A 17,421-nucleotide genomic window follows, 5' to 3' on the forward strand; every position below is an offset into this window, starting at 1 on the left:
TTTCCCGCTGTGGGACTAATAAAGGATGATCGTATCTTATCTTATCTTATTAGATCGCTGCTGCCGCCCGTCTAAATTCACCAAATTACCCGACAAAGCCTGGCTTAAAACCTCACAGCCTGTGTTGAAACATCAGCCAAACAAATAGAATGAACTCCCAGTTAACACAAGACCAAATACAGTTAGGCTAATGAATAATTTATAGGGGATGAAGTTTCCCCAGATTACCTCAGTTAGTCCGGATTGAAACGTTTATTTCAGTGTTCAGATTATAATTAAATGACTATAAACAACAAAAAACAAACGCTTAGTTAATACTGGATAGAACAAAGCTAGGCTTCATTAAAAGAGCCGGCCAAAAGGACAGAAATCACTGCCCTCTGAAACCTTTCAAGATATTCCGTTTTCCTTCCCTTTCTAATTGGGCCATCGCCAAAATGTAGATTAGTCGTCCTCTTTAGTCTTGGGATAAACTTTGCCAAGTCTAGCTCCGTTTTTGCGGTTAGCTTCGTCTCCTGCTCGCCAAAAATAAGAGGCCCCATTGTCTGTTATTGGGTTCAATTCAAACAAGACTGTTGACACTGACGGCGCTCTGAGTTTGGCGCATTATAGAAGGTAATTTGTGCCGGAATTATTGGCACATCTGTGAAATCCTCGGATATTCATTCAGGACATTCATCCTGGATTAAAATCGCAGATCTTGTCAACGATCACGGAAATTACGATCCCTTCCGAAGATAAAACTAATCCGGCTATAATGGAGCTTTAGGGGGACTTTCCATCAGCCCTGCACAAGAGAACGAAAACACTTGTGGAGACATACGGAGCAAGTTTACATGGAAATCTTTATGGCTGTAGTTCACGTTGTAAGAAAGCAGAGGCAGAACACACTGACGAACGTGGCTGCTCAGGAAATGTCCATTTATCAGCTACACCTTCTCTTTGTTTACTCAGTCTAAAAACACTCCAGAAATGGAGATGGCTTTATTTTGTTCACGTTTACATTATTTATTCAACAAATTCGTTTCGCAAAAAGTGGATGCACCCCACGTCCAGCTAGGAAACCTGGTCTTTTGAGGTAACTGAGGTGATCATTTTGTGGTACACCACCCAAGTAAGGAACTCAATCTAAATGGTTTAATTGGGGTAAAATGGGCAACGTTTGTGATGCAAGATCGTTGGGAAGTCAGAATTGCTACAGATGCACTATAAGCAAGCATATTTTAAGCTATGTGAAGGTAGGGAGTCACTGGATCACATCGCTAGTCTTCAGGAAACTGTAGATCTCCAGGCTCCTCACCTGCTGTCTTCTCTGAGACGTCCATGTTACTGTCATTATCACGTGATCAGCGACTCAAGATTAAGATTAAACCATCATCGGCGAGCAGTATAATACACTCATCTGTGCAACCCCTACGTGAAGGTAAAGCCACAATTAACACTGTAGCCTAAAACTGCCGAAGCCTCTTCCACTCTGGACAAAGCTTGCTGGTTTGCACTGGGTGTTTTTGTGAGGTTGCCAGTAGGATTGGGCACTATGACCGTATACATTGTTATCATGATAAATAACAATACGTCACGGTTTGCTTCTCTGGGTACATCATAGACATCATAACTTCTTAAATAACACTGACCAACTGCATATTTCTTTACAAAAAAGGATCATTAGTGCTGTTTATTTGGAATTATTGCTGTTGTAATACATGCAGAATGTAGGTGTACATTTTCTTTCTGAAATATTCAAGTCGTACCCTGAAAAAGACGTCGTCTGGACGGCAGCAGATGTTGCCAGGTCATGTAAATATCATTCAACTTTAATGGGGCCTTCACAGATGAGCACGTCACGCGTGCCATGTGCACTAATGCCCCCTACACCATCATGAATACTGGCTTTAGACCTGAGCGCTGATAACAAGCTGAGTGGTCTTCAGCCCGGAGGACACGGTGTCCATGATTTCCTAAAGAATTTCAAATGTTGATTCGTTGGACCGCCGGATACTTTTCCACTTCCCCTCAGTCCATTTTAAATGAGCTCAGGCCCAGAGAAGGTGGCAGCGTTTCTGGATCCTGTTTATATTTGGGTTCTTCTTTGTGTTTTAGAGTTTAACAGCGTTTGTGGATGCAGTGATGAACTGTGTTCACAGACAGTGGTTTTCAGAAGTGTTTCTGAGCCCATGCAGTGATTTCCACTACAGAATCATGTCTGTTTTTAATGCAGAGCTGCCTGAGGGCCCAAAGATCACGGCCAGCAGATACTGGTGTTCAGCCTCGTCCCTCACAGACAGAGATTTCTCCAGATTCTCTGAATCTTTAATGATATTCTGCACCGTAGACGATGAAAAGCAGAAGCTCTTTGCTGTTTTATGTTGAGGAACGTTCTTCTTGAGTTGTTGCAGTCTAGTCTCACGGAAAGACGGCTTGCATAAACATTAAAATGTGTCACACTATGGCCTTTCCATTCCTCAGACGAGGTACAGCAGCTCACTGTCCACGTTTAGCTCTTGAGGCTGAAGGAATAGCAGTAGATCCTCTCGTTTGTCCTCTAGCGCCCCTGAGTGTTTTAACCTCCACAGTAATGTACGCATGCATGCGGAGTTTGTAGAGACGTACCAAGCATTTGAGGCGTGTTGGCAGAGTGTGTCCATTTGCATACTTGCGCCGAGTGTTTCTGGCATTAGCATGATGGACTGAGACTTGGTGTCCAGCCTCGTTGCAGCTGAGCTGTGCTGGATCTGTTTTCATTAAGGCAGATGGGGGTCACAAGGACATCACAGCAAAGTGCTTCTGAAGCCAGCAACTTTTTATTACCGTTGAGTTAAAGGGGTCAAGCAAACTACACACTACAGACTTTAAGGTTTTATGTTTGTTTTTAAATGTCTTTTGTGTCTATTAGGGGAATTTAGTTTTATTTCTAAAGAAGTGGCTCCCAAACTGTGATACATGGCAAATGATGTTGGGGGTACAAAAACCATCTCCACATCGCACGAGCAGAAGAAAGGTCCTACAGTGCTGTCGTTGCCGTGAGTGAGGCGAGGTTTGTTTCCTAAGGCCTGTTAAGGCCTGAATGAGTTAGTTATTTAGTTATTTTCACTCTCTCAATTGCGGTTCAGTTCGCGGTTGTAGGGAGGGAGTAGTCGGTCGCTGCTGTGTCCGTTTTGGGCTGTTAAAGCTGGTTTTATATTGGACGTTCGCTGGACGTTCAGCTTTCGCTCTTTAATTTCTCATGAGATAAACGTGCATACGTTCTCACCTTTGGGAACACAAAAGATGATCTACAGCCAGAAATGACTCCAAAGAACCTTTTGGTAAATTCTGCTCAAGAGAGACGCTCAGAAAAGCTAAACCACGTCCTCCGTCCCATGGATGCCTATTTGCTGTAGCCCTGTTTTGAAACTCTCCCTTCCCTTTGTATCGCACTGAAACGGAGGTCTGCGTTCGGTTATTTTGCCTGTCGGTCAAAAGTCCCTGTCCTGTCAAAGGTGTTGGTTCAACACATGAAGGGAGCTAAATGCCCAGAAATCTCTGACCACAGATAGTCTGAGTTGTGAAATGAGGGCGAGTTAAAGATACGGAGAGCATGGTTGAGGACACAGTCATGGTACAGATACAGAAATAAGAAGCGAGCAGAGAGGAAGGAAAATAAAGGAAGAATGTGGGAGAGACAGGGAAATGGAGAGAAAAGAGCAAGAGCGAAGTGAATAAAGAAGAACAGAAGGAGCGAGAGCTTTGAGTGCCTGAGCGAGGGAGTTCGGGACAGTAAGGTGGATCTGCGTGGGCGTCCTGTCCCCAGTGTGGCGCAGTTAGCCTGCAGCTAAGAACATTACAGCTCACCCTGTCCAGCAGGAGCGAGTGCAAAGACCTGTACCGGAACACGCCGGCCATGACGGGTGAAAGCCTCAGGATCTGAATATTAATTACGCTGTGGAGACACTTTAGCAGCCCAGGCTCAGTCACTCGCGTTCTACCGCCGCATCACTCAAACTCGGCCTCGACGGCCGCGGCAGGGCGTCGCTCGGCCTCGACGGCCGCGGCAGCGCTGGTTTGTTGCAACAAAAACCTGCAGCCACAGCGGCCCTTTGGGGATGAGACTGGACACCCCCGCAGAAAGGAAAACGCTCGGCTTGCTCAGAGGTCCTCACTGATGCTGTTTCACTCACAAATGCGTCGCAGTACAAAAGGAGGATGTTAGGATTTCCCGCTCACGCTGTCTTTAAAGGCTTTTCTATAATATTAATCACTGATATGACGTGTTATATCTGTGTTGTCTTGTTTTGTGTGTTGGCAGGACCTGGGCTTAGAGGGCACATCCCTGAACGACATCCTCTACAAGAACGCAGCTTTCCTGAACCTGGTGGACCCCATTTCTCACGAGCTGCTCCTGAGCCTCGCCAGAGACATGCAGTGTCCTAAGAAGGTCAGACTGTTCGACACATCTTTAGCGTTTCAGGTTTGATTTGGAATATATAGACCTCGTTTATACCTGGTCACCTCGTGTGTCTTCAGGATTATATCTGGAGGAAGCCAAACCACATAATGCAGGTGTAAAGTAAAAGGTTTAGTTGTTTTTAGCATTTTATACTATTATTTAAAGGTAGTTGTGCAGTTAAATAAATAATTACATAGGTGCACAGAGGTGGACAGTAACTAAGGACATTTAATTTCGTTAACGAACTTAAGTAGTTTTTTCAGTATCTGTACTGAAGTTTCTCCGTTCTGGGCGACTTTTTCCTTTCACTCCACTACATTTCAGAGTCTAATATCCGACTTTTTCCTCCTACATTTTGAGAAATCTGTCGTTCCTTTTGGTTTCTGTGTGTATAAAAACGTAACATGTCAAAACGAAAGAAGCGCAAAGCCAGAGCACCAATCAGGGCCCAGCGGTCACTTTGTTTAGAGCTGGTTTTGACCTGTTGGTCATACCGACCCAGTGCAGCACGCGGTTCAACGTCAGCGCAGCAGCGTAAAACTTTGGGAGAGTCTGTTCAACATAAATGATGAACTAACCTAACTTTGTGTAAATAGAGCTCAATATAGAAATATGTCCACATATGCAGTCGAGACTGACGCGGCTTTTTTCTGAATTTCTACAAACACCATTTCATTTTATAGTAAATGAGTTTGGGCTGGTTTATGTTTATGAACAGACGCCTACAGATCAACACAGTAAAGGAGCTCATCTGTGATCCTGAGTTTAAAGCCAGTTTTTATTCAACTTAAACTTGGAACTTGGAAATTAAGTTGTAAATAAATCTGAAACTGAAACTTTGCTTGTGTGTAAAAAGTGATTTCAGAGCCACTCGGTTCTCCCTGATGGAAACTGTTTACCTTCAGTGTTTTGTGCTTCTGATCATTTTAATAGACGTCAGCGTCACTAATTAATGACGTTCTATTGAAAGACTGGTTTACCAAGAGAGACGCTGGAGGACTTTCACCTGAAATGAGTTCATGAAGCCAGTCTGGTTATAAAAATGATAACAGGACATCAGAGCCAGAATTACTCTTTTAGTACTTTTACTTTATACTTAAGTACATTTGAAGGGAAATAATTTAGTACTTTTACTCAAGTGGAGGTCTAAAGGGAGGAACTTCTACTTTTACGGGGGTGATATTTTACGCAGGTTTGAACTAACGTGATTCCACCTGAGTGAATTTGATGAGGCTTTAGGGGAAAAGGGATCGTCTCCATTCACTCCTACAGCAGCTGCTCGGCAGGACAGGTTTCCACAGAAGGTCCTGCCCCGTTCTGCTTCCATGGTATTTTTCCAGTGAAGAAAAATTTCCCATTTGTCTTGCTGTCTTTGTTGACGTCCACATTAAGATCCCAGGACACTGAGCACAGTCCTGGCACTCTTGTGCATTCATATCTGAGACTCGCCCACTAATCCTTATGATGCTTATTTTTATAAATAATAATTCATTTCGTAAGTGCCATCAACTCGGGTCAAACATGCAGGTCACCAGATGGAGACTCAGACTCAGCGTAGGTGTTCATGCATGTTCATGTTGGCAGCAAATTCCTGCATCCATCTGTGCATCAAACATCTTAATATCATTCAGCAAATAACTTTATTAACGCTTAAAGGGCCCATATCATCTTCCTGGCCCATACTCTGCATTTTTACCTAACTACAGTTAAGACTTGTGTGGCATTATCACATAAATTAGCATCATTTGTGATGGTCATTTGGTGGTTTCTGCACTGAACGCTGCTACATTGGGATATTTTCAATATTAAATGACAAAGTTCATGAAATGACTGCAATATCCTGTCACCCTAAAGACTGTCCTTATTTACTGGTGAGGACAGCGTGTCGGCAACGTGGCTCTTCTGCTGCCCTGTCGTGGCTCCACAGCTGAACCAGATCAGTAGGTAATAATAAAATAATCCTCCTCTACAGTAAAATGAAGCTCTGCTGATCCTTCAACACAGTTTAACAGTAAATGGTCTTAAACGCTGGAGATAATGTAGAACTGCTGATTCACCCTTTAACCCTGAAGATCAGCGCAGACGACTGGTCACCATAGCAACACAGACAACAATCCTGCCTAGCTAGTAGCTACGAAACGGCAAAGAGAGATATTTAAGACGGACGTCAATCATCTGGAGAAGAATGGACTGATTAGTGTTTATAGTCACTCCAGCTGGTTTCCCGATACGTTTAATCTGCAATGAGAGACATTTTTCTAGAAACTGTTGAAGTTTCCTTCTAGAGATGCGAGACAAGTGAATGTAGCTGAGCTAAAGCTTAAAGCAACATCAGCACACACAGACACATTTACAGCCAAGATGGACATTGTTGTGGCTCCCAAAGTGGTTTGATTGTTGCTGAATGTACAGAATGGATCTTCTTAACATTTGGGCTGCTCTAAACCAACTACAATTCACTGCAATTTTGGTGCAAGACTCGATTATTGCTACTGCTCATAAATTATAGACTATTTGTGTATTTTATAACATTTTATGGTGTAAATGATTTCACCATGGGTAAGAGGGTTTTTAAATTCACAAGCATCATAGGCAAACCGTGCAGCCTTCAACTGGTCGCTGGTGGGCGGTCTGCAGCGAGAGCAGGTAGGGACGTTTCTCAGTGTTTCTATTAATACGTTTGTGATAATCCGGCACAGAGATCCAGTTCAAACCCTTCCTGTATCCGTAGAGCCGCCCTTTCCATTCCATCTCATCACGAGTTCATACGAGACTCGCATCCGGAGTTATGAGCCTATGAAGAGGGGCCGAGATGCACGTCATCTGCCTCTCACCGCGTGGAGCTGGTGGATTCGTGTGTCCGTCTACATTCCCTACATTTTCATGTTAACGCAGCGGAACAATCTTCAGCATGAACTGAGGTCAGTGCAGCTGACTTTTCTGATTGGTCATCGCCACCCTGTGTCACTGCTCATTTACATAAAGTTAAGCGTAGCTGAACTTCATGTCATAAGATCGCTAGCTGCTCATCGTCAAGTGGCGCTGGTTCTCACTTACGACTTCCATAAGCTTCCGTTACTTTAGGCATGCAGTTAGCACCACGTTATTTGGTAGTTCCACTCCTTCTTGGCTATGCTGGCCTGGTGGGTCTAGTATAAAGCTAAAGACACCAAACATGTCTTGATTTGCTACATCGGAGTGAATGAAGAGGACTGGAACTGTACTCTCGTGTTTTTCACACCAAACCTTCGCTCCAAACGCCGTGGTCTTCCCTGGTGGTAACTGCAGATCAGCACATCTGCCCTGGTGGCCCTTGATCCTGCTTCCCAGTGAAAGCTTACAAAAAGATCCCACAAAGAATCTACACAGGGATTTACTCTCCAAGAGTTCTTACCGAACACCCCCTGCCCCTCACGCGCAGTCTAATCTCTGCTGTTCTATATCAGATCTGATCTCACGCCGAGTTCGGACAGCAGAGAGATGAGAAATCAGCGCCTGCTCACGCTACAGTCCCGCTGATCCATATCTGCGGTGCTGTATATTCATCCGTTCCTTTCTGGAGGAGCCTCCGATGGAAAGAGAGCCGACATTAAGAAGATTAAAATGATGTGATTACAGACTCTGAACGTGGAGAAATCTTCAAAGATGGGAAGGAAGTGAACTGAATGCTAATGAAAGCTAGCAGATGTTTTCCAAATTGAATTTTAGGGAGTTTTTTTTCCATCATGAACAAGATGAGAATCATTTGTTGTACTGATTTGCAAGAGTAAGTAGTGTAGCTGCTTTTAGACGTTTGTGTTATTGTAGCCCTAATTTTTTTGCAATCTGTTGGTGTATTACTTCAAGTTCAGTAAAACTTACATTTTAAAGTTGTGTCCGAACCGAATGCCTGCTGAGGTTCCTCTGTTTGTCCAGAGTAGGTGTATCCTTCGCTGCTAGAGCGGTCCCCATCATGAAATTTTAGGTGACAACTTACAGAAATGTTTGATGAATTTTTGATATAATACATAATTCTCACACGTCCATGTTCCAGCGACCGCCCTGGTGGCGTTGAGTACTGCAATGAAGGAGACACTATTCTGCTGTCACCACAAGAGGGCGCACTTCTTGGTTTTTCGACATGAATGAATGAGTCGCCAAATATATAGTTAAGCAACGTCGAAAACATGGAATTATATATTCCCTGTTCGAGTGAACCAGCGATCTGTTGTCCTGTGACCAAGTTTGAGTGACCAGTGAGAGATCAGTGGTGTAGCTGTGCTGACCTACAGTGAACTCGGCTCTTTCTCCACATCCTAACCAGCTTTAGCAGCGTTAAATCAGGTCTGCTCTCCACAACTACAGCACTGCCACAGCGCTCCGGCGTATTAGTATTAGTGCATTTCCAAGCAACCAAAGTGAAGGAAAGAAGTGAGTTCGCGTGAATTACAGCCCTGACTTAAAAGTAAACCGAGGAAGCTGTGAGGTATTGGAGAGTGGGAGAATGCTAGCTTCTGAGGCTAGCTGTTTTTAGCAGCTGGCTAACTTGAAGCAGGGCTCTTGTCACTCGCACAGTGAATTGATGTTACTGTAGATCAAACAAGAACAGCAGCACCAATTTCACAGATGTTCAAACATCCCTAAGGCTGTATTATTCTGGATGCCACTTCACTTTTAGTAAGAACCATATTCAACAACTGAAGGAAATCTAAAATTTGTTACTGATCATTAGTCAGATGTCAGATATCAGTACTGCTTTCTAACCCTGTTGAGATAAACAAACTCCGTCATGATTATAAAGCCCACAGCAGCATCTCCGAGTGCAGGAGAGACAGCACAACGCTGAAGTCGTCATCCTATTCACCAGCTTTTTGTTAATTTTCTCGCTCCAACTTAAATATTAAATAGTAAACGTTAGACATTCACCATCACTTTTAGCTGAGAAGCTTGGCTTGTAGGCCGAGATGGCGGCGTCGCCTGAAGCAGCTGGCCGAGTAAGGAGTGCCATAAGCAGAGTACACGGAGAGCCGGCTTGTCTTCATGATAGGGTAATGGCTAATGCCTAACCCCAAGAGACTAGCTTTCCCTTTTACTCTCGTTTCCCTGTTAACTCATTAAACTCATTACAGTGTAATGTCACTCCTCTGACAGTAAACTGGACTAAGTGACCTCAGGCTACATCTCAGTACACGAGATGTGAGGGACTCGGCAAGTTCTGCACCTTTTCTACATCAGATTAACTGCATATATCTGCAACAGTAATGACCAAACTAATCTGTCGCCCAACAGCTCCCATTATCCAGTGTGTCAGCACTGATGCGGTCAGAAGAAAAAAAAAAAGCTAAATCATCTTCTATTTCAGATCTGATCCCAAGCTGAGTTTGGACAGCAGAGCAATGAGAAACCCACGCCTGCTCAGACTACAGTCTCACTGATCCGTCTCTGCGGTGCCGTATATTCGTCTGTTCTTATCAGCAGGAGCCTCCGTGGGAAATAGAGCCAACATTGAGGAGATTAAAATAATGTGATTACAGACTCGGAACGTGTAGAAATCCTCAAAGATGGGAAGAAACTGAACTGAACTGAATGCTAATGGAAGCCAGCAGATGTCTTCGATTAAATTTTAGGGAAAGTCTTTTTTTCAGGAGCCAGCTACAGTTTAAGAAGATTGGCTGAATTAAATTAAAGTTTGAGCTCACTGAAGCTCCATTAGTAATTAAACAGAACAATAATCGATATCTGGGAATATGTCAATGTATTACTCGGAGCTCAGTAAAACCTAAATTTTAAGTTTTAAAGATGGGTCCGAATCTAATGTTCGTATACGATGCTGCTGGATGTCCTGCTGAAATGATTCTACACTGGTGACCCAAGCAAAACTTGAAAGAGTGAAAAAAGCAAAAACACCTTCTGCTAAAAAGAAAGTTAGTTACATAGCTAACAAATAAACCAATAATACTGGGCTCTGCCTTCCGAGCATCAGGATAGAAGTTACAACGTTTTGTTTTCATAATTTGATTATGGCCGAGTGGTTCTGAAATCACTTTTTACACACAGCGCTGACGCTGAACCGCGTGCTGCACTGGGTCGGTATGACCAACAGGTCAAAACCAGCTCTAAACAAAGTGACCGCTGGGCCCTGATTGGTGCTCTGGCTTTGCGCTTCTTTCGTTTTGACATGTGACGTTTTTATACACACAGAAACCAAAAGGAACCACAGATTTCTGAAAATGTAGGAGGAAAAAGTCGGATATTAGACTCTGAAATGTAGTGGAGTGAAAGGAAAAAGACGCCCAGAACGGAGAAACTTCAGTACAGATACACCAAAAATACTAAAGTACAGAAACTAATTACATTTACTCAGTTACTCAGTTACTCAGTTACTGTCCACCACTGTCTCTGATCATGTGGTTTCTGACACTTTATCGACTAAAGTACGTTAGCATAGCTAAAAATAGTGGTAACCTGAATTTTGTTTTTAGCTAAGAGTCATACAGTATCAGAAACCACATAATCAAACCTATTAGAAATAGAAGGGGAAATATTTCAAAATTCCCCCCTAACTCAGAGTGTGAGGTGTAATCAGAGGTTCAGAGGGTTCGTAGTGAAACGGTTCAGACGTCTTTACAGTGGTGGTGATGGGAACCAGGCGTCGCCATGACTACAACACAGATATAGACACTTTATTTACCATCCAGAACCACCAGAGAACCTACACGAGTCTTCTGAGCTTATATGGAATGTTGATGATGGAAAACAGTGGAAAATCTGGAATAATGAGTTTTCTTTGGGGACTATTTTGCCGCACAGCGCCCTGCATGTCTCCCTCCACCATGAATGGAGTTGAAGTTCTCTAAACTCTCATAAAACAGCGTCTCAGTCATCAGGCAGTGAATTCAGAACCAGTTCATGTAGGAACTTTCTGTAGGAGCTTTTAGAGGGACGTCTGGTTCCCATCACCACCTCTGTGAGCAGCTCCAAACCTCTCGGAACGACATCTTGAGTTAATCGAGAAGAAATTCTGAAAATCTGTGGAATTCTTTGTTAATTACTTCGGTACAGTTTGAGGAGTGTGTGTGTGTGTGTGTGTGTGTGTGTGTGTGTGTGTGTGTGTGTGAGTGATTTAGGCGTGCAAGGCTACATTAGCCTTGTAGCTCCAGTGCTGAAACTAATGAAGTGAACTTCAGACGTCGGCCTTGTCTTGTCTTGGCTGATCGACTGCGTTTGGGGTAAGAGGGGAAACCGTTATTGAACAACTTCTTTACACATCTTCCTTCAGAGGGCCGCTCATTTCCAGGCTCTATTGACTCTCTTATTGATTCCCAGTCTGTCTGCACTCAGAGTTTGTGTGGTTATATTTGGCTGACCGATCTGTGACGGTGTGAAGATGCTCTGTTTCACAGCCCCAGGCCTCCTCCTCCCGAACCCCTGCAGCCGACTGGGCACTCAGTCTGAACAAAAGCAGAAGATCCAGCCCCCGTTGTGGATTATAGACTGGATTAGTGTTCTCATCCACACAAAAGGATTATGATTTGGTGCTTCAGCTTAATATCTGCAAACCAAATTGAGAAATGAAACTTTGGGCAGCACAAATTAAATGCTAAAATTTTCACTAGTCACACTTGGCTTTGAACTCCAGCTCTGGAACTCAGTAACACTGTTCAGTCATATTTACAATTCCACATTAGCCCTTTAAATGGCCTTGTGTGGTTTTATATATAAAATATATGTTTCACTTCCTCTCTTGATGCCTAGGTCCCTAATATAACAATTTTTTTTTGCTACTGTGCCTTTAGGACTGTTCTGATTAATTGTTCTGTATTGAGCCTCATTAACAAAGCAGTCCAGGCTCAGTCCAGGCTCAGTCCTGTGACTGAAATGGTCGCAATTGCCAATTGCGATTTTATCAGCTCCACTGACCATATAGTTTCACTCTGTAGTTCTACAGTTACAGACTGTAGTCCATCTGTTTCTCTGATACTCTGTTACCCTTTTCTTCAGTGGTCAAGGACCCCCATGGACCCTCACAGAGCAGGTACTATATGGGTGGTGGGTCATTCTCAGCACTGCAGTAACACTGATGTGGTGGTGGTGTGTTAGTGAGAAACAGATGGACTACAGTCTGTAACTGTAGAACTGCAGTAAGCGGAGCTGATAAAGTGGACAGTGAGTGCAGAAACCAGGTGGTCGTAATGTACCTGACCGGTGTATAATAACTAATACCATTAAATACAGTGCAAAGGTATATTTGATACAATTGAGAAGTTCAGAAAGGCGTTTTTTCATTCTCTAGAACCTAATTTTTAATCTCATGCATTCTGTGAGGACGCACCCTCTACTCTGCCTCTGATCCGATCCGCTCTGAATCCGATATCCTCACTCTAACCAACTCGCTCCAAACCAACGAAGGCAACAAGTACAGAGGCAGGGTTGGGTGGATCTTTGTGGAATGCCGGCAGGAAAGGCCTCAGTATGTATCTTTTTTTTTTTTTTTTTTTTTTTTTACTTCTGAGTTGAGGAGACGAAAAGGACAAGGACTCCATCGAACATGAGGTTGGTTATACTAACTTTAGCAGACCGAAACGAATAACTGGTTTAACCCACTGGGGACCACAAACTCGCCCAAGCATTAAATCGGATGTTTCTATATCTGTCTCTGTATCTTTGTGATGATCCAGCTCAGAAATCCGATTCAAACCCTTCGTGTCATACGACACTCACCTCCGGAGTTATGAGCCTGTGAAGAGGGGCTGGGATACACATCATCTGCCTCTCACCGCATGGAGCTGGTGGATTCGTGTGTCCATCTACGTCTACGTTTGGTGTGAAACAGTGAGCAGTCATGTTAAATAAAGGTGTGGTAGCTGTGTGTTGGGAAACACAGCTGGCTTAGTTGGGTAGGTAGGTAGTTTAAGCTTAAGCTAGCTAGCCAACTGTGTAGCCCACAGTTTTTCTAAGGTGACGTGGTAGAAAACTGTGAAAATTTCAACTCCCGATCTGTTGGGTTTTGTGGCAAACACAAACGTATTCCCTGGTGGCAAATCGGTATAGAGCAGGGATCGTCAACGTGAGTCGCCCCGCAAGGACCACGTGAGTCGCCCCGCAAGGACCACGTGAGGCTAGATCAATTTTTTTTTTTTTTGCTATTTAAAAAAAAAAAATCACACTTGCATTGGTGTAAATTTGAAAATGACAATATTTTAAAAAAATTACTTGAAAATGTTTCATAGTAGATTAGAGCTAGCTGGTCTCCATGGCAACCGTTGCTGTGGAGACCAGCTGGCTGGCGCAGCGAAGGTGAGATGATTTCCCCCTGAAAACTTGGCAGAAAAAAGAAAGAAAGCATATAATTTTCACAATGAACGGCAGGAAGAGTTCTTTTCTACGACTCTGAAAGATTCCTGCGTGTGTCTCGTGTCTGCGTGTGACACTGCAACGGCAAAGCAGCACAACGTGGAGAGACATTTTAGGACGTGTCACGCAAGCTACCAGGCTAACTACCCACCGGGAAGTGCACTACGAGCAGAAGTTGAATTAAGTTATTGAAAAATCGTGACAAATGTCTGTAGTATATGATTTTTTTTTTATGCCGCAGATTACTGTGGATGTACGGCGCGGCGTATAGATTACTGTGGATGTACGGCGCGGCGTATAGATTACTGTGGATGTACGGCGCGGCGTATAGATTACTGTGGATGTACGGCGCGGCGTATAGAACGTTGTGGATGTATAGCCGATGTACGGAGAGCTGAAAGTGAAGAAGCTTGTCTGTCTGTGTGTTTTTAGGATTCGGACATGCTGAAGTCGACGGATAAAATCTGCAGGCAGCTGATCTATCACCTCACTCCGCACTCCAAGTGGCTGAGACAGAGCATGAGCCGGAGGAAAGCTCAGGCCTGGTGAGTTAACTGTTCATCACCCAACACCATACAGCCTGTTTATTACCCAACACACCATACAGCCTGTTTATTACCCAACACACCATACAGCCTGTTTATTACCAGACACAGCACAACCTGTTTATTACCAGACACAGCACAGCCTGTTTATTACCAAACACAGCACAGCCTGTTTATTACCCAGCCCAGCACAGCCTGTTTATTACCCAGCCCAGCACAGCTTGTTTATTACCAGACACAGCACAGCCTGTGTATTACCAGACACAGCACAGCCTGTTTATTAACCAGCCCAGCACAGCTTGTTTATTACCAGACACAGCACAGCCTGTGTATTACCAGACACAGCACAGCCTGTTTATTACCCAGCCCAGCACAGCTTGTTTATTACCAGACACAGCACAGCCTGTGTATTACCAGACACAGCACAGCCTGTTTATTACCCAGCCCAGCACAGCTTGTTTATTACCCAGCCCAGCACAGCCTGTATATTACCAAACACAGCACAGCCTGTATATTACCAAACACAGCACAGCCTGTTTATTACCAAACACAGCACAGCCTGTTTATTACCCAGCCCAGCACAGCCTGTTTATTACCAAACACAGCACAGCCTGTTTATTACCCAGCCCAGCACAGCCTGTTTATTACCCAGCCCAGCACAGCCTGTTTATTACCCAGCCCAGCACAGCCTGTTTATTACCAAACACAGCACAGCCTGTTTATTACCCAGCCCAGCACAGCCTCTTTATTACCCAGCCCAGCACAGCCTCTTTATTACCCAGCCCAGCACAGCCTCTTTATTACCCAGCCCAGCACAGCCTGTTTATAACCCAGCCCAGCACAGCCTGTTTATAACCCAGCCCAGCACAGCCTGTTTATAACCCAGCCCAGCACAGCCTGTTTATAACCCAGCCCAGCACAGCCTGTTTATAGCCCAGCCCAGCACAGCCTGTTTATTACCCAGCCCAGCACAGCCTGTTTATTACCCAGCCCAGCACAGCCTGTTTATTACCCAGCCCAGCACAGCCTGTTTATTACCCAGCCCAGCACAGCCTGTTTATTCACAGGCTGATTTCATTAGTCATGCTGGTGAAACTGCAGTAATTTCTGGCGGGGTGTCCGTAGGTAAATGTAAGGAATTAGAGCTCATTAAGCTCCACTCTGCACGGAGATCTGCATTAGATCTTCTGATAGGAGTGCTGTGTATATATTCTTTATATCACTATTACTGTCTTTTCTTTGATAAGATGAGGTGACGTTTATCTCATCAGGCCACTCGTACCTGCTGTCATCTTTTGTAACTATGGCCACAAAAGCGGAAACACCTAATCAGTCATGTTACATTATTTGATCTGCCATGTTCGATCAAGCTTTTTATTTGGTATATCGAAATATGTGTGAAGTGGAGCTGTGGTGGTGTTCCTGCCTGCTCCGCTGCTTGATGAAGTGCAGGAGGTGCTGCAGGGCTTTTGGAGCAGGACCTGCTGAGTTCATGAACTCAGATGGAACCACAGATCTGGCACCAGTGTTCTGCTAAAGAGACAGAACTGATCAATATCTTAGCATTAGCGCTTGTCTGTGGGTGTGTGTGTGTGAGGCGTCTGTGTGTGTGAGGTGTGAACAAAAGTCATTGCATGTTTTAAATTTTGTTTCATTTTTTCTCCCAATATGTTGAACCTGGCAAATAAGTATACATTAAGCCATTAAATGCCATATTTAAGTGTGATCTGAGTATCTGTACTCTACTCTCTATAGAGAATTTCTCTCTCAGGTCCATGATGTCATACATCAATTAAAATCTCAGGAACGCTGCTTGCTAGAAACTTACTTTTATTTTGCCTGGAAGGGTAGCGTTTTTCTGACAAGTCAGGAGCACAGCCTCTGATTGGTCTATGAGTCAGGAATGCAGCCTCTGATTGGTCTAGGAGTCAGGAGCGTAGCACCACCTTTGATTGGTTGATGAGGCAACGGTGCAGCGCAGGCACTGATTGGTCTGTAAATCAGAAGCGCAGACTCTAACTGGTCTTTGAGTCAGGAGCACAGCCTTTAATTGGTCTATGAGTCAAGAGTGCAGACACTCATTGGTCTACAAATCATCATCCTAATCTTACCATGACAACCAGCATCTTGTGAGTCCAGTCAGAGTGAGATGAGCAGCAGTGAGCAGTGATTGTGTTTCTAACTGCTTTAAAATGACGTCACACTCAGGAAAACGTCCTTCATGTGTCCTTATTAAAGAAGGCCGAGAGGAAGATGTCGTGTTCTGAGACACATAAGCTGGACGTCCGTCCCACCGCCGTCTTTTAAAGATCAGAGCATGAACTTCGTCTCCTCTGCAGACCAGTTTCTGCTCCGCTGTGTTGAACGGTATAAACTCTCACTGTGACGCGACGCACATGCAGAACGGACTTAAACTTTCCGATAGGGAATGTAATCGGATACAGGCGCTTACACGGATATTATTCTTCTATTTAACGGATTAGGAATAGAGGTCATAAAGGTAGATGACTTCAAATATCTTGGGTCAACCATCCAGAGCAATGGACAGTGTAGAAAAGAGGTGAGGAAGAGGGTGCAGGCAGGATGGAGTGGGTGGATTCCTGCTATGATGTATGGTTTGGAGACTGTGGCTCTGTCTAAAAGACAGGAGGCTGAGCTGGAGGTGGCGGAGATGAAGATGCTAAGATTTTCGTTGGGAGTGACAAGGCTGGACAAGATTAGAAATGAGCAGATCAGAGGGACAGTGAAGGTGGAGCAGTTTGGAGATAAAGCCAGAGAGGCCAGGTTGAGATGGTTTGGACATGTGTTGAGGAGGAATAGTGGATATATTGGGCAAAGAATGTTGGAGATGGAGCTGCCAGGTAGAAGGAGAAGAGGTAGACCTCAGAGAAGGTTTATGGATGTAGTGAAGGTGGACATGGAGATGGTTGGTGTGAAAGTAGAGGAGGCAGTGGATAGGGCAAGATGGAGGCAGATGATCCGCTGTGGCGACCCCTAAAGGGAGCAGCCGAAAGAAGAAGATTAACGGATTATTTACAGGATTACCCACCTCATTCAATCAGATAGAAACTGTATTCCGAATGGTCTCAATTGGACTTCGTATTCCGATTGAGCTAT

At 44.2% G+C, this 17,421-nt stretch overlaps 1 protein-coding gene across 1 annotated transcript in view; it reads left to right on the forward strand.

The window, feature by feature from the left end:
* lrrc75ba (leucine rich repeat containing 75Ba) overlaps positions 1-17,421 on the forward strand; it is a 56,282-nt gene that overhangs the window by 14,418 nt on the left and 24,443 nt on the right. The window contains exons 2-3 of the mRNA XM_037536052.1: positions 4,286-4,414; positions 14,192-14,304. Of these exons, the coding sequence (XP_037391949.1) occupies positions 4,286-4,414; positions 14,192-14,304 (242 nt within the window). The remainder of the gene's footprint in view (positions 1-4,285; positions 4,415-14,191; positions 14,305-17,421) is intronic.

Source organism: Pygocentrus nattereri, chromosome 29 (genome assembly GCF_015220715.1).
Source record: "Pygocentrus nattereri isolate fPygNat1 chromosome 29, fPygNat1.pri, whole genome shotgun sequence".
In the NCBI taxonomy this organism is placed as follows: Eukaryota; Metazoa; Chordata; class Actinopteri; order Characiformes; family Serrasalmidae; genus Pygocentrus; species Pygocentrus nattereri.